The 24,371-nt window shown below is 41.8% G+C and overlaps 1 protein-coding gene across 3 annotated transcripts in view; it reads left to right on the forward strand.

The window, feature by feature from the left end:
- RCAN2 (regulator of calcineurin 2) overlaps window positions 1–24,371 on the forward strand; it is a 258,378-nt gene that overhangs the window by 142,222 nt on the left and 91,785 nt on the right. For all 3 annotated transcript variants that reach the window (XM_089685907.1, XM_089685906.1, XM_089685908.1), the window contains 2 exons: window positions 16,041–16,214; window positions 20,040–20,211. In XM_089685907.1, the coding sequence (XP_089542033.1) occupies window positions 16,041–16,214; window positions 20,040–20,211 (346 nt within the window). The remainder of the gene's footprint in view (window positions 1–16,040; window positions 16,215–20,039; window positions 20,212–24,371) is intronic.

Genomic DNA, 24,371 nt, shown 5'->3' on the forward strand with positions numbered 1-24,371 from the left:
GTGTTCACGTACATGTGAACTTGTGTTTACATCTGGGTATGTGACCCTTCCCCCTCTGCTTCCGATCCTCTTCATTCCTCTTCGTGGAAGCAAAGCTGCTCCTGCTGGACACCAACTGAAGGGGGCACACTGATAGCAAGAGGCAACACAATGGCCACCAGTGGGGTATGAGGGGGCACATGAACCTTAATTGGCACACAGAACACCAATATTATGGGGCATGACTGATTGCCAACATTAAATGGGGCGCACACCACTGACCACCAACATTTAAGGGGGCACTCTTACTACTGACCACCACAATATAAGGTTGCTAACCCCCTGATTACTGGAATGCACAAGCTGTTCTGTGCATAACATAGTCCTGACCTGTGCGCATGTTTGGGTCTATAGTTAAAAAAAAAAAGTGGTTCTTCAATACCAATACTAAAATTGGCCTGGTAATGAAGGGCCATATGAAGGCTGGTAGTCAAGTGGTTAATGTTGCTTTCCCAGAAATGTTGCCACTTTGTCGAAATTGCACAATTTTATCCAAATTTTGGGGAAATGAAGATTCACTAATTTGCTCCTCCCACTTATAAGTGACACGAGAAACCATAGGAAGGGAACTATGGGAGACAGGAAAGACGCAATGTACAGTAAATTCACAGCAACCAATCAGTAGTCACCTACCAACAAACTAATGAAAAGTGTTGTCTGGTTGCTATGGGCTACCACAAATTCATTATGCAGTACGTGTCCTGCTTTTGTCACGTTGCGGCAGTTTTGCTCGGCGTCCTTTGTCAGCTCTGACCGTTCTGCATGGCCGCCTCTCCTGGGCAATCACAAGCGTAATGAACTCAATTATCTATTTATATGAATTTCTTTTCTTGTGACTGCAACAACGTGCGCGTAAACCATTCCGGTCTCTCTCTGGGTGATAAGTAAATACGCCGCGGAGAAAAAATAAGTCTCTCCGTGTAGGGAGGTGTGGAGTGCGGACTTCAAACATTGGGAGAAATTAGTGCCACTGCGAATGGGTCATGCATACAAATTGCGAGATTAGGACAACTTGCCTGGGTCACATGCATCTAGGCTCCCTAGTCGCCATGGAAACAGAGCATTCACAAATACCTAAATGAAACTTGTGAATACTACAGTGATATGCATATTTGGATACAATGATGTAGATGTGTTCTTATGTATTTATTGTCTGCTGAATCTTTCCAAAAAGGAACATTTGCAGAAACTTCAGAATGCACAATGTACATTTAACGTAAATGGGGGGAATTTTTCAAAATCGGAGCAAACAGAATCTGCAGCAGCTGCGCATGGCAACACTTACCACCAGGGGCGGACTGAACATTTGGAAACTCTGGCACTGCCGAGGGCCCAGGGTCAGTAGGGGGCCCCATGAGATGCCTCTGGTACCTTTTTCATAGGCTTTTTTGAGTTTGGGCAAGGACACAGGGGCCCCATGATCCCCTATTGCATGAGTTGTCAGTCCGCCCCTGCTTACCACTTGGTTTGCACAATCGTTTTCTGAATATTAGATCCTTGTGGTCCATTTAATCGGGGCTGTGCCAGGGTGTCCTTTGCCTACATGCTGGGGTTGATTTACAGAAGGAAAATGCCTTCCTTGCACTTTGCACTGCAGTTGCTCTAGAGACTGTACACTTTGCAAGTGCAGTTGCTCCAGAGCTTCGTAAATGAAGTAAAGCTTCACTTAACAAAGAATTACATGCAAGTAAAATAAAAAAAACCTGCATTTTTGCTTGCACATAATTGGATGATGGAAGTTAGAAGAGCTTCCCCTCGTTTACTAAGCTCTGGAGCAACTGCACTTGCAAATTGCACAGTCTATGTGCCTTTAGTAAATTCACCCCACTGTGTGCTAAAAGGTGTCCATCTTTATCATTTCAGAAAGTTGGGCGTGTACGTACGTACATCGGTCCAAACTGGTCCATGTAACTATGTAAAAATTGCCATACCCGAAATTCAGCTTTGTCCCATGTATATTTTATACATAGTAACATTGGTCCAGCTTGGACAAATGTAACTATGTACAGTATGTACCATACGTCAAGGTGTACAGGGACAGAACGGCGGGAAATTTAAAAATGTGAAAAAGTGACATTCACTAAATACACTAAAATCACATAGAAAAACATTACTGTATCAAACCATTTCACATACATTTTGTCCCGAGTGCTTTGTCCTGTGCCCTGCCTACATTTTTACTGTTCTTTCTGCCTGGAAACTGAGAAATGTCCATGGCGTCCAAAAAGCATCCCTTTAGGTCAAAAGTGGTTTTAGACCAGCTAGAGAACAGCGATAGTAAATCAGAACCACTTGTAGAATTGAGTGATAATGATTCGTGGGGAAATTCCTCATCAGACACTGAAAACGATTTTGCGACTTTGCTCAGTGATGTGCGAACTTGGCGCTCTATTTCAAATTTCAGTGTTTTTGGTTTGATTATATTATTGAATTAAATTTATTATTATTATATTATTTTTTATGATTATTTATTAAATTATAATTTATGATTTTGTTTTTAAAATTTTAACATACCCGGGATGTTTACTAGACTCTTGTTCGGACAGATTTCAGTGAGTTATTCCTAAAAATTACAGGCCTACAATAAAAAAACAACATATTTCCATGCAAAAAAATGTACCGCTTTGAGCACAGAAATACTGAAATAATCAGACTGCTAGGGAGGCTACAGTATATCCAAAGCCAAATTTTTTTTCATCCTGGATAGAGTAAAGGAGAGTTAAGTGCCTGAATCCAATCTTCTATATGCATGTTTCCAGTGTTTCCACCACCAAGGAAAAACACCCAGGAATACTTACCAGACATATATGACTCTCAAATAATAAAGAAGTCATATAAAGCGTTATAAAAATATGCATGTCATCAAGCCAGGTTTCCGGACATTCTCTTCCTCATAAGAAACACAAAGGGGTGACTACTCCCAGCAACTTCTCCGGCAATTATTCCATGCATGCATCCGTGCCCTGGAAGACATCATCTATGAGGAAATGCGTCAGTAAAGCCTGTTGTGACGTCAACAGGCTCACTGGAAGTGCAATGTTTTACCTGATCTTGTGATTTTATACAGCGCTGTCTGGTTCATATTGTCTGGAAGTGAAATTGTAGCTATTTTAAAAAGTTGTTAATCAGTTTTCACGCTATGTGGAGCCTCTGGATGTCTTTCTATTCTTGCATACTTGCATGCATGGGGTAATTACCGGAGAAGTTGCTGGGAGTCAGCACCCCTTTGATGTGTGGTTCTTGTGGGGATAGAATGTCTTGAGACTTGGCTTGATGGTGTACATATTTTTACAATGCTTTATATGGCGTTATTATTTGAGTTATTTATGTCTGGTAAGCATTCCTGGGTGTTTTTCTTGGAGTTGGAGACACTAAAAATGTGCATATAGAAGACATGATTCAAGCAATGCGCACTTTTCATTCTATGAACTTTTTATGGACACTTTTTTTCAGTCTTTTTCTTTTTAAATACTTTTTGATAAATTCGTGTGAAACTCAGCATACTGGTTATATGTATTGCCTTTCTGTGAAAAATATCTTATACCATGTTAGTGGCTCACCAGTTTGTAATTTTGACGCAGTTACTTTTTGGAAAATAAGGGAAGAAAAAAACTGCTGTCAGTTTTTTTGAAGAATTCCCCTCTATTCCTGTTCTGGGGAAAACTCAAAACTTTGGATTCGCCCTCAATTTCATTACTTGTGACAATGGCAAAAAAGGACTATTACAGAAGACGAATCTTCATAACCGGGACACAGCAAACATGACAAAGGTTCTAAACCCTTAACAATCTGTCCAAAAAAAAAAGTTTTGTCTTTTAGTTCTACTTCAATTTTTACACATCCGGAATTGTGCTCCCATCTTGTAGGCATGTTACCATAGCAGCACTGGGAAATTAGAGAGATAAGGGGGCCGCACTGGCGTTGTGCTAGGCTGGTACAAATGGAGTGGGCAGCCTGAAATGGATTTTGTGATGCTCAGTTTATTGTTCAGCTGCTTATGAAATGTTTTAATATGAATGGTGTAGGAGAAAGGTTAATTCTGACCTTGCTGATTCTTCTTGCGTATTTGGCGAGGATTGGAAGAACACCGAAGACATAGAGGTTCTCATTGAGATTTCAAATGTCAAGTTGTTGTTTTGGCACTTGGAGTGGATAATGATTAAATACCATCTTTTGGATCAGCAGCATCTGTGTGTGTATGATATATTCTGCATACTGAAGAAGGAACAGTTAGATTCCACTCTAGATAAGGCTGACCTCACCTTCCCCTGTATGCAGCCTGCACAACAGATGAGAAAAAGCTTTTCTGGTGCTCAAATATTTGAAGGTATACTATGGTCAGATATAAAATGCTTCATTTAGGGCCCTCTCATAGTTGTACCTTCTATTGCAGTGTGTTGCAGCACGCATTTTGTTGATAAATGTAAGGTTCTGCACTTGGGGGCTAAGAATATGCATGCATCATACATACTAGGGGGGGGTACAACTGGGGGAATCAATGGTGGAGAAGGATCTGGGGGTTCTGGTAGATCACAAGCTTAATAATGGCATGCAATGCCAAGCTGAGGTTTCTAAAGTGAGCAAAATCCTTTCTTGTTTTAAAAGAGGTATAGACTCCAGAGAGAGAGATATCATATTACCCCGGTACAAATCATTAGTAACACCTCATCTGGAATATGCAGTTCAGTTTTGGGCACCAATTCACAAAAAGAACATTGGGGAACTTGGGAAAGTACAGAGAAGGGCAACTAAACTGATAAGAGGCATAGAGGAGCTCAGCTATGAGGAAAGATTAGAGGAACTGAATTTATTCTGATTAAGGGGGGATATGATCAACATGTATAAATACATCAGTGGTTCACACTGGATACTAACATTTATAGGTAAAGTTGATCCAGGGAATATCCGATTGCCTCTCGGGGGATCAGAAAGGAATTTTTTTCCCCTTGCAGGAGCAAATTGCATCATGCTTTGCTGGGTTTTTTGCCTTCCTCTGGATCAACTGTGGGTATAGGATTATAACTTTTTTTTTTTTAATGGTTGAACTGGATGGACTTTTGTCTTTTTTCAACCAGACTAACTATGCAAATATGCATGTTAACTTGCACTGCCTTAAGGCAGCCCATTCAGAAACAGACCTGCACTTTGTTTTAAACGTAACAAAAAGCATGTGCTTGTGGTTCGCTATAGCCAAGCTACGCTATGCTGTAACATAGTTGCCAGGTGTCCCGGATTTTGTGGAACCATCCCAGGATTTGGGCCACTATCCTGTAGGACCTAAGACAATCAACACCAGGGCAGAGTGGCAGCTGGGTGCCTGAACACTCTCAGCTTTCTATGGTTCTGTGGATTACGGTACTGTCATCTGGAGTGATCTCTGTCCGAAAATAGAACTATAGTTCTGGTCTAACATGCCGAGAAGAGGCAGCAGCGCAGGAGCAAGTGATCAGGTAAGCAAAATAACTGACCACCAAAGAATGAGGGGGGGGAGTTAATTATTACTGCCACTGACCACCAATGAAAGAGGTGGAGGGGGTTCATCATTACTGCCACTATCCACCAATGAAAGGGAAGGGGTGATAATTATTACTGCCACTGACCACCAATGAAAGAGTTAGGGTGGTTCATTAGTACTGCCACTATCCATCAATGAAAGGGGAGAGGTGATAATTATTACTGCCACTGACCACCATTGAAAGAGGTGGGGGGGTTCAATATTACTGCCACTCTCCATCAATGAAAGGGGAGAGGTGATAATTATTACTGCCACTGACCATTATTGAAAGAGGTGGGGGGGTTCAATATTACTGCCACTATCCATCAATGAAAGGGGAGAGGTGATAATTATTACTGCCACTGACCACCATTGAAAGAGGTGGGGGGTTCAATATTACTGCCACTATCCATCAATGAAAGGGGAGGGGGTGATAATTATTACTGCCACTGACCACCATTGAAAGAGGTGGGGGGGTTCAATATTACTGCCACTATCCATCAATGAAAGGGGAGGGGGTGATAATTATTGCTGCCACTGACCACCAATGAAAGAGGTGGGGGGTTTATTATTACTGCCACTATCCATCAATGAAAGGAGAGGGGGTCATAATTATTAGTGCCACTGACCACCATTGAAAGAAGTGCGGGGGGGTCATTAATACTGCCACTATCCATCAATAAAAGGGGAGGGGTGATAATTATTACTGCCACTGACCACCATTGAAAGAGGAAGGTTGGGGAGGTTGTGACTGCCACTGACCACCAATGAAAGGAAAGCGGAGGGGGTTAATTAGGGGGTTTAACGCAGGACAACATACAAATAATAATGGACCTACACATTTTTTTTTTGCCATATGCATTGTGGTGCGCTTTAGCCCAGCTGTAGCATAGTTGCTAAGTGTCCTGGATTTTGTGGGACAGTCCAGGGATTTTGGACGTGGTCCAGCAATGTTCCTGTCCCACAGGACCCAGGATAATCAGCACAAGTACAGAGTGGCAGCAGGGTGCTGGAATACTCTCTGATTTCTATGATTCTGCAGACTGTAGTAGAGTCAGGTGGAGTAATCTCTGCCCGCAGTAGAACTATAGTCCCGTTCTGAGATGCTGAAGAGAGAGGCAGCAGCATGGGAATGTGTGATCGGGTAAACAAAATCACTGACCACCAATGAAAGGTTGGTGGGTAGGGGTTAATTATTGCTACCACTGGCCACCAATGAAAGGAGAGGGCTTAATTATTACTGGCACTGACTACCAAAGAAAGGGGAGGGCTTAATTATTACTGCCACTGACCACCAACAAAAGGGGGGATTAATTATTACTGCCACTGACTACCAAAGAAAGGGGGGTGGGGGGGTTAATTTTTACTACCACTGGCCACCAATGAAAGGGGAGAGCTTAATTATTACTGCCACTGACTACCATTGAAAGGGGGGGCTTAATTATTATTGTCCCTGACCACCAATGAAAGGGAAAAATATTACCTCCATTGAACATCAGTGAAATGGGGGGGGTACTTCGGGGGTTTCATGCATGACATTGGTAAAAAAAAAAATAGGCCTTCACATTTTATTTAACACAACATGCAGCAGATGCTCTGTAGTCCAGCTGGATTGCAGGCTACTAAGGCTTTGCACTGGGATGCCATTGTAGCTCAGCGTGTTGCCCTGCATTGTGTTACCATACAGCATATGTGTGAAGCCAATCAACATTGGACCTCCTGCCCCTCCAGTGCCACAGAGTAGTAGTATACTTCTCCAACCTGCAACTGATCTACCACTGCAAGCCCTGTGAAAACCTGGAACTATCATGTATTGGGCGAGCATTTCACCGCATGGGGTGGGGGTGTAGCTATCCATACTGACTTTAGGAAAACTTGGCATTTGCACACCATCTTTGGTAACTGTAGTGTTGGACTGGGACAGCTAATAGAAACATTGAGGGGCCATTCAATTTCACCATTCACCATTCTTGTGTGTTGCATTAACATATGCACATTAGTATGCATTGTGTCACCAGTTAATGTGCATTACAATAAGGCAGGACAAGGGGGCACTCTACCTCTGGAGGAAAAGAAATTAAATCTCCAAATACAGAAAGGGTTCTTCACAGTAAGAGCTGTGAAAATGTGGAATAGACTCCCTCAAGAGTTGGTTCTGGCCAGCTCAGTGGATTGCTTTAAAAAAGGCCTGGATTCTTTCCTAGATACACAGAATATAACTGGATACTAACATTTATAGGTAAAGTTGATCCAGGGAATATCTGATTGCCTCTCGGGGGATCAGGAAGGAATTGTTTTCCCTGCAGGAGCAAATGGGATCATGCTTTGCTGGAGTTTTTTTGCCTTCCTCTGGATCAACTGTAGGTATAGGATTATAACTTTTTTCTTTTTAATGGTTGAACTGGATGGACGTTTGTCTTTTTTCAGCCAGACTAACTATGTAACTATTCAATTTATTCATGCTGGAAATGCACATGAACTGACAAAAATGTACATGCAGGATTTTTCTGATGCTGAACATCGCAGGGCACAGTATTCTGTTAGTGTGTAGTGGTTCACCACAGTGCCCATGCATCGGAGTTGCATTGCCTTAGTGTGTTGGGGTGACACCGCTACACACTAAGGCACGTAAGGAATGATTCACACTTTTGCATTGGGGTAATACATATGGGCAGCACAGTGGCTAAATGGTTAGCACTTCCACCTGGCAATACTAGAGTTGTTGGTTTGAATCCCAACCAAGGCACAACCTGTCTGGAGTTTGCCTACGTGGGTTTCCTCCCACACTCCAATGACATGCTGGTAGGTTAATTGGATCCTGTCTAAATTGGCCCCAGTACATGAATGTGAGTTAGGGACCTTAGATTGTACGCCCCTTGGGGGTTAGGGACTGATATGAATGTACAATATATATGTAAAGTGCTGCATAAATTGGCAGCACTATACAAGAATCTGTAATAAATAAAAATGTGAGCACATTGTGATTGCATTCATTTTAAATGGCACCCCAACACACTAAAACAATACAGCTCCAGTACACATGCACATTTGATGTTTGTTCTTGGGTTAGATATGCTATAGAAGTAAACGTTTGTGTGTCGGTCAGATGCTGTTTGAAGTGTACACCCCCTTGAAGCTATGGTGGACTCCTGTATGAACTGGATTGTGTGCATCTTCAGTAATAGTAGAGTGAGAACTCTTGAGGTGCCGTTACTTGACTCTGCATCTGAAATTCTCAGAACATTGTGTTCTAGCTAAAGATGCTTTTTTTTACTTTTTTCTCATTTATATGGAAGCTGACAACACTAGGTAAGTGTTGATTGAACCTAGCAGCCAACCACACTGTGATTTCTGGTTTCTGAGTGCTTCCTTGTCTGGAATATGTGATTTGAAGATTTCAGCTTTGCTCTTCTTTCAGTTTAAAGAGAACCTTTCATGGGAGTAATACCTACTCCACCATTCTTCGCACCTTCTGTAAATCATCAGATCTGCCTTTTTTGTTTTATTTTTTGTTAAATATGTATTTATTGAAGCTCAAATTATTATTATTATACAGTATTTATATAGCGCCAAAAAGTTTGCTCAGCGCTGTACATTATAGTGGCGGACAGTACATGAGAAAATACAGTAACAATACACGAGAGGTTCGAGGGCCCTGCTCCTTGGAGCTTACAATCTAGGAGGGAGGGGATAGTGGTACAGGAGGAAATGGCTGTGGGGGATGGAGTGGTAGGAGGAGTGGAGGAGATTGGCTGTTAGGTGAGGGCGGGGTAGGCTTCCCTGAAGAGATGGGTTTTCAGGGTGCGCCTAAAGGTGAGGAGGGTAGATGACAGTCTGATGGATTGGAGTAGTGAGTTCTAGAGGATGGGGGAAGTCCTGGAGAACTCCTGGAGTCGGGCATGGGAGGAGGAGACCAGGGAACTGGAGAGTAGGAGGTCTTGTGAGGAGCGAAGGGTACGTGTTGGGTGGTATTTGGATATCAGGTCGGTGAGGTAGTTTGGGGCAGTGTTATGAACAGCTTTGTACGTCAGTGTTAGTAGTTAGTAGCTCATAGCATAAGTTACAATGAGAGAATATGTTGTGTGTGGTGTATAGTATTTATGCAAAGCTGTAAGGAAGAAGGACCATGGGAAGAGCAGAATAAAAATGTTGGTGGATAGAAGCTGCCATAACCAATGACTTGTTTGACAGATAGGGGAAAATACAGTATAGTCCCTAGAAATACTACTTTAGGAACAAGATAAAATACTTTTAATTACAAACCAATTGATCTAGTGCTGTCTACAGCTAAGTACACACGGGCTGAATATCGGGCAAAAATCAGGTAACATTTAGCCCGTGTGTACAACAGCTGGTCCGACAGAAGCAAGATATCCATCCAGCTTCTGTTGAAGAGGCATGGCTGAAAAAGGTCTGCCAATCGGCTTCCGATCAGCCAATGGCTGAGAACACTGATCGGTGTGTTCTGGCAGGTGGCAGTCCCTTTGTCAGAACACAATAGCACAGTGGGGGAGATCGCTGTACTAACACCTTAGTGCAGCAATCGGTCAATTTTTTTCCTCTTCACCTGGTCTTCCTTCTGGATGTACTTACCCTCTCACCCATTTGAATGGCCAGGCCGTGGTGACATCACTCCCACACATGCGCACATGAGTCACTATCTTGGCACAGTTCTTCTGACATTCCGTGTGCCTTGAATGCTGAGCGCACGCACATGCACAGTAACATCATCAGATGGAGCTGATATGAGTATACTAACAGTTCTCCTCCCTGCCAGCTCAGGCACACTGCTTTGGATCACTGTGCACAGCACAGTCATCCAAACCAGTGTGATTACAGTAAAGCACGCTGACGCCGCCCCCGAGTAAAACACTCCCAGCACACAGTTAACCCTTTGATTGCCCCTCATGTTAACCCCTTCCTGCCCAGTGCCATTAGTACAGTGTCAGTGGTTTTTTTTTTTAGCACTGTTCACTGTATTGGTGTCACTGGGGATGTCAGTGACACCAAATCTGTTCCCCCCAGTGTCAGAATGTCCGCTGCAGTCCCACTATAAGTAGCTGATTGCTGCCTTTACTAGTAAAAATTTAAAAAAAAATCCTAGTATATATACCGCCATTTGTGAATGCTATAACTTTCACGTAAACCAATTAATTTACACGTACTGGGATTTATTTTAGCAAAGACATGTAGCAGAATACATTTTGGTGTAAATTTATGACGAAATTTAAATTTTTTTACTGGACATGTTTAATAGCAAAAAGTCACAAATATTGTTTTTTTTCTCAAAATTATTGCACAGGCGATCAAATACCACTGAAAGAAAGCTCAATTTGTAGGAAAAAAAGGACATAAATTTCATTTGGTTGCAGCATTGCATGACTGCGCAATTGTCAGTCAAGGTGACGCTGCGCCGTAATCCAAAAAATAGCCTGGTCAGGAAGGGGGGTAAATTCTCAGGAGGGCAAGTGGTTAAAAGGAGTGTTGTCTTTTGCAATTTAAGGCCATTTTAACTTTACAGTGGCACTGTTTTGCTGCAGGAGCCCCTAGGGCTCAACCCCTCTTGTGTGGCCTGTGGGCTATTGGGCACCATATGAGAAGCAGAGCAGCAGCAGGATGCTGGACATTGGAATTTTCTCAGTGTACCAGTGCCTGGCACTGAAAGAACTACTGTAGTGTAAAGTCCCAGCCTTGGAAGGGGGAGCGTATGCACTCACTGACACCAATGTTGGAGATTATTATTTCAGTCACTGGCAACAATGTTGGGGGTTGTTATTGCATCCACTGACACCAATGTTGAGGGTTGTTGTGACATCCACTGAAACCAATGTTGGGGGGTTATTATTGCATTCACTGAAACCAATGTTGGGGATTATTTTTGCATTCACTGACACCAGTGTTGGGGTTAATTTTGTATTAATTGACACCAATGTTGGGGGTTGGTATTGCATTCACTGACACCAATGTTGGAGGTTATTATTGGATTCCCTGACACCAATGTTGGATGTTATTATTTCATTCACTGACACCAGTGTTGGGGGTTATTATTCCATTCTCTGACACCAAAGTTGGTGTTATTATTGTGCCCACTGACACCAATGTTGGATGTTATTATTGCGTCCATTAACGTCAATGATGGGAGTTATTACTGCACTCACTGACATTATTAGTGAGGGTTGTTATTGCATCCACTGACTCCAATTCTGAGGGTTATGAATGCATCCACTGACACCAATGTTGGGGATTAATATGCCTGATGCAATGGAGGCCCTCTCTAATTTTCAAATGGCCACCACTGCTCTAAGGTGTGTTCATTTCACAATCTATAGTAGTAGCACAATATAATATAACTGGACCATTAATATTCCTGGCTATGTTCTCGGAGAATCAGGGTAAAAAGAAAAGGTGGTGGTAGCTGTATCTATGTGAGAAGTGATCTCAGAGTGAGTGTGAAAGAGGACCTAGTTGATGGAAAGTGTGATGAGGCTGAAGCATTATGGGTGGAACTGCACATGGGGGTGCATACTACAAAGGTAATGGTTGGAGTTTGTTATAGGCCTCCCAGTGGTGTTAATGAGGAGGTGGAGACTCAGCTCCTTGCACAGATCAAAAGGGCTGCAAGGGGTTGGACGGGGATAATAATGGGGGATTTTAACTACTTGGAAATTGACTGGAGTAATGGCACTACAGGAACAGTTAAAGGACAAAAATTTATAGACCTACTACAGGACAATTATATGGTATAGTTCATAGAAGCCCCTAATAGGAATGATGCTCTACTGGACCTGGTAATCTCAAACCATGCAGAGCTTATTACTAATGTCCATACAAAAGAACATCTGGGTAGCAGTGACCATAACATGATTTATTGTTAGCTGTAAATAACAAGCACATATGAGAAAAATAAAAAAACACTCAACTTGAAGGGAGCTAATTTTCCAAGACTGAGATCTGCTCTCCAAGACTTAAACTGGGAGGGAATATTGTCATTGATGAACACAACACAGAAATGGGAGTTCTTCAAAAAGACTGCATGTGAACATACTGCAAAATATATTCCCATGAGCAACACGTTTAAAAGGCTAAAATCAAACCTATGTGGCTTATGGCCAAAGTTAAAAAAGCTATAGATAGTAAGAAAAGAGCTTTTATTAAATATAAAAATGAAGGAACGCTATCATCGTTTAAACATTACAAAGAATATAACAGAATATGTAAAAAGGAAATAAAGACCACAAAAATTGAAAAGGAACGACAGATTGCAAAAGATAGCAGAACCAACCTCAAAAAATTCTTTAAATATATTAATAGTTAAAAGGTCCGGTCTGAGCATGTAGACCCTTTACAAAATAATCTAGATTGGGTGACTGGGGACAAAGAGAAGCAAATTTATTTAATACCTTCTTCAGCTCTGTGTATACAAAGGAGTATGGGGGAGCTCTTGTCTATAGTGGGCATGGTATTGACACAGCTCCAGATGATCCACATTGGCTCACTATTGATATGATCCAAAAATATGTAGACAGTATAAAGGTGAATAAAGCACTTGGACCGGTTGGCATACACCCACGGGTCCTTAAAGAATTGAGCTCTGTCATTTCAAAGCCATTGTTTGTAATTTTTAGGGACTCTTTAATGACTGGCATAGTACCACTGGATTGGCGTAAGGCCAATGTGGCGCCAATATTTAACCATTTGCCTACCGGGCACTTATACCCCCTTCCGCCCAGGTCAATTTTCAGCTTTCAGCGCTGTCACACTTTGAATGACAATTGCGAGGTCATGCAACACTGTACCTATATGAAATTTGTATCATTTTTTTGAGACAGAGCTTTCTTTTGGTGGCATTTAATCACCTCTGGGTTTTTTATTTTTTGCTAAACAAACCAAAATCAACTGAAAATGTTAGAAAAAAATGCTTTTTCTTAGTTTTTGTTATAAAATTTTGTAAATAAGTGATTTTTCTCCTTCACTGATGTGCGCTAATGAGGCTGCACTGATGGGCACTGATAGGCTGCACTGATGGGCATTGATAGGTGGCACTGATGGGTACTGATGAGGAGGCACTGGTAGGTGGCACTTATGGGCATTGACAGGCATCACTGATGGGCACTGAAAGGCAGCACTCATATATGGCACTGATAAGCGGCACTGATAGGTGGCACTGATAGGCGGCACTGACTGGCACTGTTATGTGTCATTGACTGGCACTGTTAGGCAGCACTGATAGGCAACACTGATGTGCACTGATAGTTGGCACTGACTGGCACTGATAGGTGGCACTGACTGGCACTGATAGGTGGCACTGACTGGCAGCACTGATAGGTGACACTGACTGGCATTAATAGGTGGCACTGACTGGCACTGATAGGTGACACTGAAAGGCAGCTCAGATGGGCACTGATATGTGGCATTGATGTGGCACTGATAGGCACTTGCAGGTGGCATTGATGAGCACTGACAGGTGGCACTGCTGGGGCTACACTGATCATCAGGGCACACTGATCATCAGTGCCCTGATGATCAGTGTACATGTCCCCTCTGAGTAATGCCGACTACCGGCTCTCCCCTCCTCACGAGCTGTCAGTGTGACACAGCTCATGAGGAGAGAAATGCCGATGACCAGCATTTCCTTATTTACATGCGATCAGCTTTGATTGGACACAGTTAATCACATGACCGAGCCGATGTCTTTTGCTCTTTCCGTTTATCGGTGATCCGCTGTGTCCGAGGGACACAGCTCACCACTGATCGCTGTGCTGCGCGCTCCTGGAGCCGCGCACGCGCGGTTAGGATGGGAGGACATCATATGAGCGAGAAAGAGAGAACCGCCTTGCGCCCGTCATTTCCTTATATGGTGGGCGGGAGGTGGTTAAAAAGGGGTCAAAATCTTTACCAAGTAATTATAGACCTGTTAGTTCAACTTCTATAGTTGGGAAGATACTGGAGAGTTTAATAAAAGACCACATAGATGAGTTCTTGGTGGAAAAAAATATTTTAAGCAACAGACAGCATGGATTCATGAAAGACAGAAGTTGTCAAACAAATCTGATTTCTTTTTATGAGGAGGTAAGCAAAACCTTGGACAGAGGGGTGGCGGTGGACGTGGTATACTTGGACAGAGGGGTGGCGGTGGACGTGGTATACTTGGACAGAGGGGTGGCGGTAGACGTGGTATACTTGGATTTTGCAAAAAGCATTTTACTCAGTTCCCCACACATGGCTAATGTGTAAGGTAAAGTCTACAGGCTTAGAGAAATCTGTGTGTAAATGGATAAAAAACTGGCTAAAAGATGGTATTCAGAGAATAGTGGTTAATGATTTATACTCTGAATGGTCTAGGGTCATCAGTGGTGTACCCCAAGGTTCAGTGTTGGGACCCTTACTTTTTAATATATTTATAAAGGATATAGGGATTAAAAATCCCATTTCAGTCTTTGCAGATGACACCAAGCTGTGCAGTGGAATAACGTCCTTACAGGATGTCTCCAACTTACAAGCCGACCTCAATGCACTGTTTAATTGGGCAACTATGTGACAAATGAGGTTTAATGTTGATAAATGTAAGGTTGTGCACTTGGGGGCTAAGAATATGCATGCATCATACATACTAGGGGGAGTACAACTGGGGGAATCAATGGTGGAGAAGGATCTGGGGGTTCTGGTAGATTACAAGCTTAATAATGGCATGCAATGCCAAGCTGCGGTTTCTAAAGCGAGCAAAATCCTCTCTTGTATTAAAAGTGATGTAGACTCGAGAGAAAGAGATATCATTCCCCCGGTACAAATCATTAGTAAGGCCTCATCTGAAATATGCAGTTCAGTTTTGGGCACCAATTCACAAAAATAACATTGGGGAACTGGAGAAAGTACAGAGAAGGGCAACCAAACTGATAAGAGGCATGGAGGAGATCAGCTATGAGGAAAGATTAGAGGAACTGAATTTATTCTCTCTTGAGAAGAGGAGATTAAGGGGGGATTTCATCAACATGTATAAATACATCAGTGGTTTATATAGTGAACTCGGTGTAGAGTTATTCACCCTGAGGTCATCACAGAGGACAAGGGGCACTGTTTATGTCTGGAGGAAAAGAGATTTAATACGGAAAGGTTTCTTCACAGTAAGAGCTGTGAAAATGTGGAATAGACTCCCTCAAGAGTTCTGGCCAACTCAGTGGATTGCTTTAAAAGAGGCCTGGATTCTTTCCTAGATACACAGAATATAACTGCATACTAACATTTATAGGTATCCAGAGAATATCTGATTGCCTCTTGGGGGATCAGGAAGACATTTTTTCCACTGCAGGAGCAAAATTGGATCATGCTTTGCTGGGTTTTTTGCCTTCCTCTGGATCAATTATGGGTATAGGATTATAACATTTTTTTTGTTGGTTGAACTGGATGGACTTTTGTCTTTTTTCAGCCAGACTAACTATGTAACTATGTAACTACATTCTGTGCATGTCTTCAACTGCCTTCTCTTAAGGATCTGTCTTTGTTTTTGTAGGAAAAATTTGAATCCCTTTTCCGAGCGTATGATGATTGCGTCACCTTACAACTATTCAAGAGTTTCAGACGGGTCCGGATAAACTTCAGTAACCCCAAGGCAGCAGCACAAGCTAGGATAGAGCTCCATGAAACACAGTTCAGAGGGAAGAAACTAAAGCTATATTTTGCACAGGTATGGATTTTTTTCATTTCAAGCTTTTGTAAACTACATTTATAGATACTTACATGTGTACCAAGATTAATGAAGAACTCCCGTGCCAAAGTTAAGCCCCATCTGTCCCAACGCCACCAAATGACCCACTAAGATCTGAAGGAGACCTTTAGGCCAGTTCACATTCACTTTAAGGGAACATGTTTTCGGCCAAGTTTGTCATTTTCAATGTACTACAAAAATCACTGTGGATGTGCCCATAGCTCCCAGTTTTATCCTACAGTGTATGAGATTGAGATTTAAAGAGTCAGACCCTTGAAGAAAGTTGTTCAGGTATAGGTTGGTTCTGGTAGACTGAGCTACACACTGGCTTCTTATGTCTCTTAATAAGTCCAGTAGCAGCAGCTCCTTGCAATGGTTAATGGCTTGGTCCCGGCATTCTTTGGAGGTACCTTTTTCTCTCACTCGCCTTAACCACTTGCCGCCCAGCCACCGCATATAAACGGCGGCAGGGCGGCACTCGTAGGCAAAAGCACGTTTTAAAACAGCTGCCTTCAAAATAGGTAGGGGGCGCTCACGAGGCGCGCGCCCGCCCTACCTGTCCCGCGGGTGTCAGCAGCTGGTGTCAGCCGCCGGGTCACGGCCGGTTTTTACCGGCCCCTTTCCCGCGATTGCCGGTGATTACTGACACAGAGCAGGGCTGCATTGATTACACACAGCCCTGTTCTGTGTCAGTTCTCTGACAGCTTGTGAGAAGCTGCAGAGTTTCTCTCCCTCGATCAGCTCCCCCCTCCCTCCCCCTCGTCCAGTACACACCCCCGCCCCCTAGTAAAACACTCCCCTTACACAGCAAATTCTAAAAATGTTAACCCCTTCCTCCCCAGTGACATTAGTACAGTTTCAGTGTTTTTTTTTCACTGATCACTGTATTGGTGTCACTGGGGATGTCAGTGACCCCAAGTCAGTTTCCCCCCAGTGTCAAAATGTCCGCCGCAGTCCCGCAGTCCTGCCATAAGTCGCTGGTCGCCGCCATATGTCGCTGATCGGCACCATTATTAGTATAAATAAAAATTAAAAATTCCAGTATCTTTCCCACCATTTGTAAACGCTATAACTTTCAATTAATTTACACGTATTGGGATTTTTTTTTACCAAAGACATGTCGCAGAATGCATTTTGGCAGAAATTTATGACTAAATTTGATTTTTGCATTTTTTTTACTGGACATGTTTTATAGCTGAAAGTAAAAAATATTGTTTTTCTTCAAAATTTTTGGCCTTTTTTTGTTTATAGCGTGAAAAATAAAAAGCGCACAGGTGATCAAATTACACCGAAAGAAAGCTCTATTTGTGTGAAAAAAAGGACGTAAATTTTGTTTGGGTGCAGCATTGTATGACCGCGCAATTATCAGTTGAATTAGTGCAGCGCCGAGTAGCAAAAAGAGGCCTGGTCATTAAGGGGGGTAAATCCTCAGGAGCTCAAGTGGTTAAGAAAGTCCTAAGAACATTGCAGCAGGTATGGAAGCACCAAGCGCTCACCAGCAAAGTCCATCAGAGATCTAAAAAAGCTTCAGTGGTACAACTCTATCGCAATTACCCAAACACAAAAATATTACTTTTGCTCTTTAAAGAAAATGCAAAACATCTGTCCCTTGAGAATCTAAATTTGAACTCCAAGGTGACACTGGTGGCCAATGTTTCCATCCGAGTAGTGGATGTGGATGTAGTAGAGAATTACAAGTATCTAGAGGTACACATAGATAATAAGCTGGACTGGAGCAAGAACACTGAAGTGTTCTATAGAAGGCCCAGAGCCGCCTCTATTTTTTGAGGAGGCTGCGGTTTTTTAACATCTGGCAGAGGATGTTTAAGATGTTTTATGAGTCTGTGGTGGCCAGTGTTCTCCTGTATGCAGTGTCATGCTGGGGAAGCAGACTTAGTGTAGTGAACACCAACAGACTCAATAAATTGATTCGCAAGGCCAGGGATGTTGTTGGATTAGAGTTGGAGTGGAGAATGTTGTTCATGGTATGTTCAATCTTAGACAACTCCTAACAGCCATTCCACAATATGCTGGTCAGTCTGAGTAGTACCTCTAGTGCTTGATTGGTACAACCACGATGCACTACAGAGCTACACAGGAAATTATTTTTGCCTGTGGCCATCCAATTATAAAAATCTTCTCTGTGAGTGCTGGATGTGAGGATTTAATCCACTTTATGATGCAGATTTTTATGTAGTTATTATGTTATGTTGTTATTAGGTTAACAATGTGTAATGATTTTTGGGTAATGTTACAATAAGTGGTGTAATTTGCATGTTGGTAGTTTTATTTTCTATTATTTTTTTCAATCAATGTTATTTATCCTATGTAGTATTTTAATAGGATGGTATGGTTGATTACAGTACAGTATTAATTAAGGTTTTATGTGGTAATATTTGCTGTTATTGGTAATCTTGTTGTAGTGCCTTGTTATTGTAATTTTTGTGTTGTCTTGTTGAATGTAATTGTACCTTAGTCATTTCCCTTTGAGATTAATAAAGTATTTTTAATAGGAATTATTCTTCTATTTTATAGTAAGTAAAATGGTGCTGAGTGATAGATGGAAGTGAAAGTATCAGTTTCCCCGTAACATCCAATGATTGTCTTTCATTTTGTAACCTTAATAAAAAAAAGCATAGGCTTGAAACTGGATCCTTATCTCCTCCCTTTTCTGCATCTCCATAACTTCTCCCTATATCCTTCCCTTCGTCTTCTCCATAACCTCTCCTTATCTCCTCCCCTTCGTCGTCTTCATAACTTCTTCTTATCTCCTTCCTTTCCTCGTTTCCATAACCTATCCTTAGCTCCTCCCCTTCCTCATCTCCATAACTTCTCCTTAGCTCCTCCCCTTCCTCATCTCCATAACCTCTCCTTAGCTCCTCCCCTTCCTTATCTCCATAATCTCTCCTTATCTCCTCCCCTTCCTCATCTCCATAACCTCTCCTTATTATTATAATATTATTATTATACAGGACTTATATAGCGCCGATAGTTTGCTCAGCGCTTTACATTATGGAGGGAGACAGTACAGTAACAATACAGTTCAATACAAGAGGGATTGGAGGGCCCTGCTCCTTGGAGCTTACAATCTTATCTCCCCCCCTTCCTCGTCTCCATAACTTCTCCTTATCTCCTTCACTTTCTCATCTCCATAACCTTTCCTTAGCTCCTCCCCTTCCTCATCTCCATAACCTCTCCTTACCTCCTTCCCTTGGTCGTCTTCATACCTTCTTCTTATCTCTTTCCTTTCCTCGTTTCCATACCCTATCCCTAGCTCCTCCCCTTCATCTCCATAACCTCTCCTTATCTCCCCCTCTTCCTCATCTCCATAACCTCTCCTTATCTCCTCCCCTTCCTCATCTCCATAACCTCTCCTTATCTCCTCCACTTCTTCATCTCCATAACCTCTCCTTATCTCCTCCCCTTCCTCATCTCCATAACCTCTCCTTATCTCCACCCCTTCCTTGTCTCCATAACCTCTCCTTATCCCCCCCCCCTTCCTCAACTCTATAACCTCTCCTTATCTCCTCCCCTTTCTCATCTCCATAACCTCTCCTTATCTCCACCCCTTCCTCATCTCCATAACCTCTCCTTATCTCCCCCCCTTTCTCATTTCCATAACCCTATCTTGTGCATAGGAAGAGGGGCACAGTAAGTTATAAGATTTTTTTGGCACCTATTAAACAGATATAATAAAACACTCTCAGTGGTATATTTTGCAGACCAAAAGAGAGCAAATATGTGAAATTCATTATTAAGGTTTACATACCCTTTACTATAAATGATCTAATTTCCCATATGCAGGTGCAAACAGCAGAGACAGATGGAGACAAACTACACCTGGCCCCACCCCAGCCATCTAAACAGTTCCTCATCTCACCTCCTGTGTCACCTCCAGTTGGCTGGCAGCCCATAGATGACGCCACACCAGTAATCAATTATGACCTTCTTTATGCAGTGGCCAAGCTTGGCCCAGGTAAGGATCCTTTCATGTCTCAGAGGACAGAACTAACTAAATGTTCATGTTTTCATCTATGTGAGCAACCTGATGTGTTCATCGAAAATGATGGCAACATTCTAATTTAAAGAGGGAAATATAATTATTGGGAATTTCTAGATATAAAAATATGAGTCTTCCCAAAAAAAACAGTAAATTTAAAACTTTCATATTTTATCAACAGATTATCATAAAATCCTGCTTAACCAGTTCCCACCTGACCTATAGCAATTTGACTTTCACCATTCCATGTGGACATCATATGACGTTCTCCCAGAACAAGCCTTGTGTGCAGCCGTACTGCTGGACCGATGACTGATCATTGTACAGGCCTGCTGCCAGTACCATGTGATCGTTGTGACCAATCACAGTAGATTACATGACAATTGTAAACAATGAATGGCTTCGATTCATGCCATTCATTGTTACAATTTAGTTTAGTTTTGTTGTTAGCTGTGATTGGTCACAGTGATCACATGGCACAGATAGGGCCAATCATAACTAATCGAAACAAAACAAACTGAATGAATCTATTTCATTCAGTAAAATGCTTGCTTATAGCAGTGAAATTAATTGCTATAAGCAATCATAATGTGTACTTCCCCAGAGTAGTACAGTGTTACTATGGTAACATTGTATTACTCTGGTCACGGTGTGTTAAAAAAAAATTATGACAAAAAATTACAACTTCAAAAAACTTGCCATGCCTCTTACTAAATACCTGGGACTGTCTACTTTCCAAAAAGCGTAATTTGGGAGATATCTGTACTGTCCTGACATTTTTGAGCCTCAAGAAATTAGATAGACCATCAGTACATCAGGATTGATCAATTTTCAGATATATACCATAGTTTTCGGACTGTATAAATGTTCTACAGACTAAATAATAAACACTGATTTAGGTTAATTTCACCAAAGAAATGTAGAAAAATACATTTTGGTCCAAATTAATAAAGAACAATTATTTATTTGCAAAATAAACAAAGAAAAACATGTTTTTCCCAAAATATTCTGGCTTTTTTCGTGGTGGTGATTAAATACCACCAAAATCTCTATTTGTGTGAAAAAAAAAATTATAAAACATTTTGAGTAAAGTGTTGCATGACTGCAGCATTGTCACTTAAAGTGCGAAAGCTGAAAATTGGCCTGGGCAGGAAGGGGGTAAAAGTACCCGATACTGATGTAGTTAAAAAAAAGTTGGTACACACATCATTTTGTATTTCTTATCATTACCATTACCTCCATTTGAACCCCACCATTTACATAAGATATGATTATCAGTATAATGGAAATTTCACAAATTCTTTTTATTGCTGTATAATGAGAGTACAGTAGTATCTTGATGCAAGTAATTTTATACTGATAATAATATGTTATGTAAATGGTGGAATACACATGGAGGTACTAACAATAATGAATACAAATTAAGTGTTTGCCAGCATTTTTATACAGGATTTTATGATGTTCTCCTAATAAAATGTGAAAGTTCTATATTAACTTTTTGTAGAAGATTTATATTTTTGTACCTAGAAAGCCTCGATGTCCCCTGTTCTACAATGGAAATACTTAGGAGTCCCCCAAGTGACATATTCCATGGGCAAAGAATTGTTTTATGTATTGATGGTTGCATTGACATAGGGTGGATTTACTAAAGCCAAGTAAACTGTGCACTTTGCGTGCAGTTGCACTCTCTTTCCTTAGTAAATATAATGTAGTGTAGCACTACCCCCAAAGGAGCCGCTGGTGATTGGGCCTATTTGCCCCCTTTACAGCACCCACAGCCAGGCACACTATATTTTTTGGTACACTTCCACAAGTTCAATAATCTGTCTAGGGGTTTTGTTTTTTGGTGTTTTTCTTGGGAAACGATAAACTTGGATAGGGATGGGTCCATGGGATACCCCGAATTGTTAAACTGTAGAACTTGAACAACTCGAAGACTGCCAAATCTGGTTGCTCTGTACAGGTTGCAAGTGTACTGCACAACCTTGGGCTGCAATGTACTTTATCTCAGCTTTATGCAGTGGTAGTAGTAGTAGTAAGACTCCTGGCTGTATTGCACTGCTCCTTGCTGTACTAAGCTCAGTCTCTGAGAAATGGTGTGCTACTATTTGACTTGCACAACTCCTAGCTGCACCCGGTCCTGACTTGTAGTATATTGCACCCTATAATTACTTCTCCTTTAAATGGCTGGATTACCCACTCAGTCACAGACCATGGAGCCTCGTCACTCCAGAACTCCTGGCTGACTTAGCAGTGACCCAAACTGTCTCCTTCTCTGGTAGGGTCCTCAACTAAGCCTAGCTGAGACCTTCATGGCTGTATTGGATTCCTCACCTCTCTACTTCCTTCCATTCTCCCCCTGGGGCAGAGCCCATAGCCCAGGCGTCTCCACCAAATGTCTGGACCCTGGACTCTGCTCCCAGACCTTGCAGTATTTATGGGTTTTCCCTTTACCTACTGGGCCTGTCTCCCCAGGGACTGGCTTGAGACCCAAAAAATATTCAGCTGCTCTTCCTCCCATAATACTTCTAGAACACTCTAGAAGACGGGGAAGTGGAAGACCAGTAACCTGTGAGACACAGCATAGCTCCCAAAACAATTTCCCAAGCTCCTCTGCCTACAGGGGAGCCAACTAAATTTAACTAGCAACCTACCAAGCTAGGTGGGTGCTACATCAGTAAAGCTTTACTTTGTAAAGAATACCCAGTCAGGTGCAAATAAAATTTAAAAAAAAATGCATTTTACTTGCACATGATTGGGTGATGGAAATCAGCAGAGCTTTACCACATTTACTAACCTCTAGGGAAAATGAGGCAACTGCTCTTCCAAGGTGGACAGTCTATTAATCCTATACCCACAGTTGATCCAGAGGAAGGCAAAAAAAAAAAACAGCAAAGCATGAACCAATTTGCTCCTGCAGGGGAAAAAAATCCTTCCTGATCCCCTGAGAGGCAATTGGATATTCCCTGGATCTACTTTACCTATAAATGTTAGTATCCAGTTATATTCTATGTATCTATCTATAATCCAGGCCTTTTTTAAAGCAATCCACTGAGCTGGCCAGAACCAACTCTTGAGGGAGTCTATTCCACATTTGCACAGCTCTCACTCTGAAGAAACCTTTCTGTGTTTGGAGATTCAATTTCTTTTCCTCCAGATGATGTAGATGTGACACTCAAATAAGCACATCTTCTATCACACTCCAGTGGATTTCTCTTTACTTTGAAAGGCATTGGTGACCAATAGACCAACATCTTGACCAATGGTTATAATGGCCGGTTTTTGAATATTCTATTTTTTACACAGACAGTACTTTAGTGTCCCCCACATCGTATATCTGTTTTACTCTAAAGATTAAGACTTTCTTTCTGTTAGGCTACAATTATTTCTAAAGACTGGCACCCCTGTCTCCTGCAACACCCTAAAAATAATAAAAAAGGTGCTGGATACAAGTTTTCAGCAGGTAAGTCATATTATCACAAAGCACAAAAGCAGTAGTTTGGCAGCTCCCCACAAAATGGGGATGTAGTGATGACATTTCACGTGTAAATGGTCCAATAACTGCTTCAACACAAATATCTAGCAGTGCAAAAACATTCAGTGGTAGAACTGATTCATGACAAGGGCAAAAAAATACAACCATTGCATTTAGGGGGTCAAGCAAACTCCTTCTTCTTTAGGGCTAAAGAACAGACACAAGATACTGTATACACTCACTAGCCACTTTATTAGGTACACTTGTTCAACTGCTTGGTAACACAATCAGCCTAATCAGCCAATCACATGGCAGCAACTCAATGCATATAGGCATCTAGATGTAGTGAAGACTGCTTGCTGAAGTTCAAACAGAGTATCAGAATAGGGAAGAAAGGGGATTTAAGTGACATTGAATGTGGCATGATTGTTGGTGCCAGACAGGCTGGTCTGAGTATTTCAAAAATGCTGATCGACTGGGATTTTCACACACAACCATCTATAGGGTTTACAGAGAATGGTCCGAAAAAGAAAAAATATCCAGTGAGTGGCAATTGTGTGGGCGAAAATGCCTTGTTTATGTCAGAGGAGAATGGGCAGACTGGTTCGAGATGATTGAAAGGCAACAGTAACCCATGTCAATATGGACCAAAATCGTTGAG

Source organism: Staurois parvus, unplaced genomic scaffold (assembly GCF_062004578.1).
Source record: "Staurois parvus isolate SC_StPar_1 unplaced genomic scaffold, SC_StPar_1.0 ptg000388l, whole genome shotgun sequence".
NCBI lineage: Eukaryota > Metazoa > Chordata > Amphibia > Anura > Ranidae > Staurois > Staurois parvus.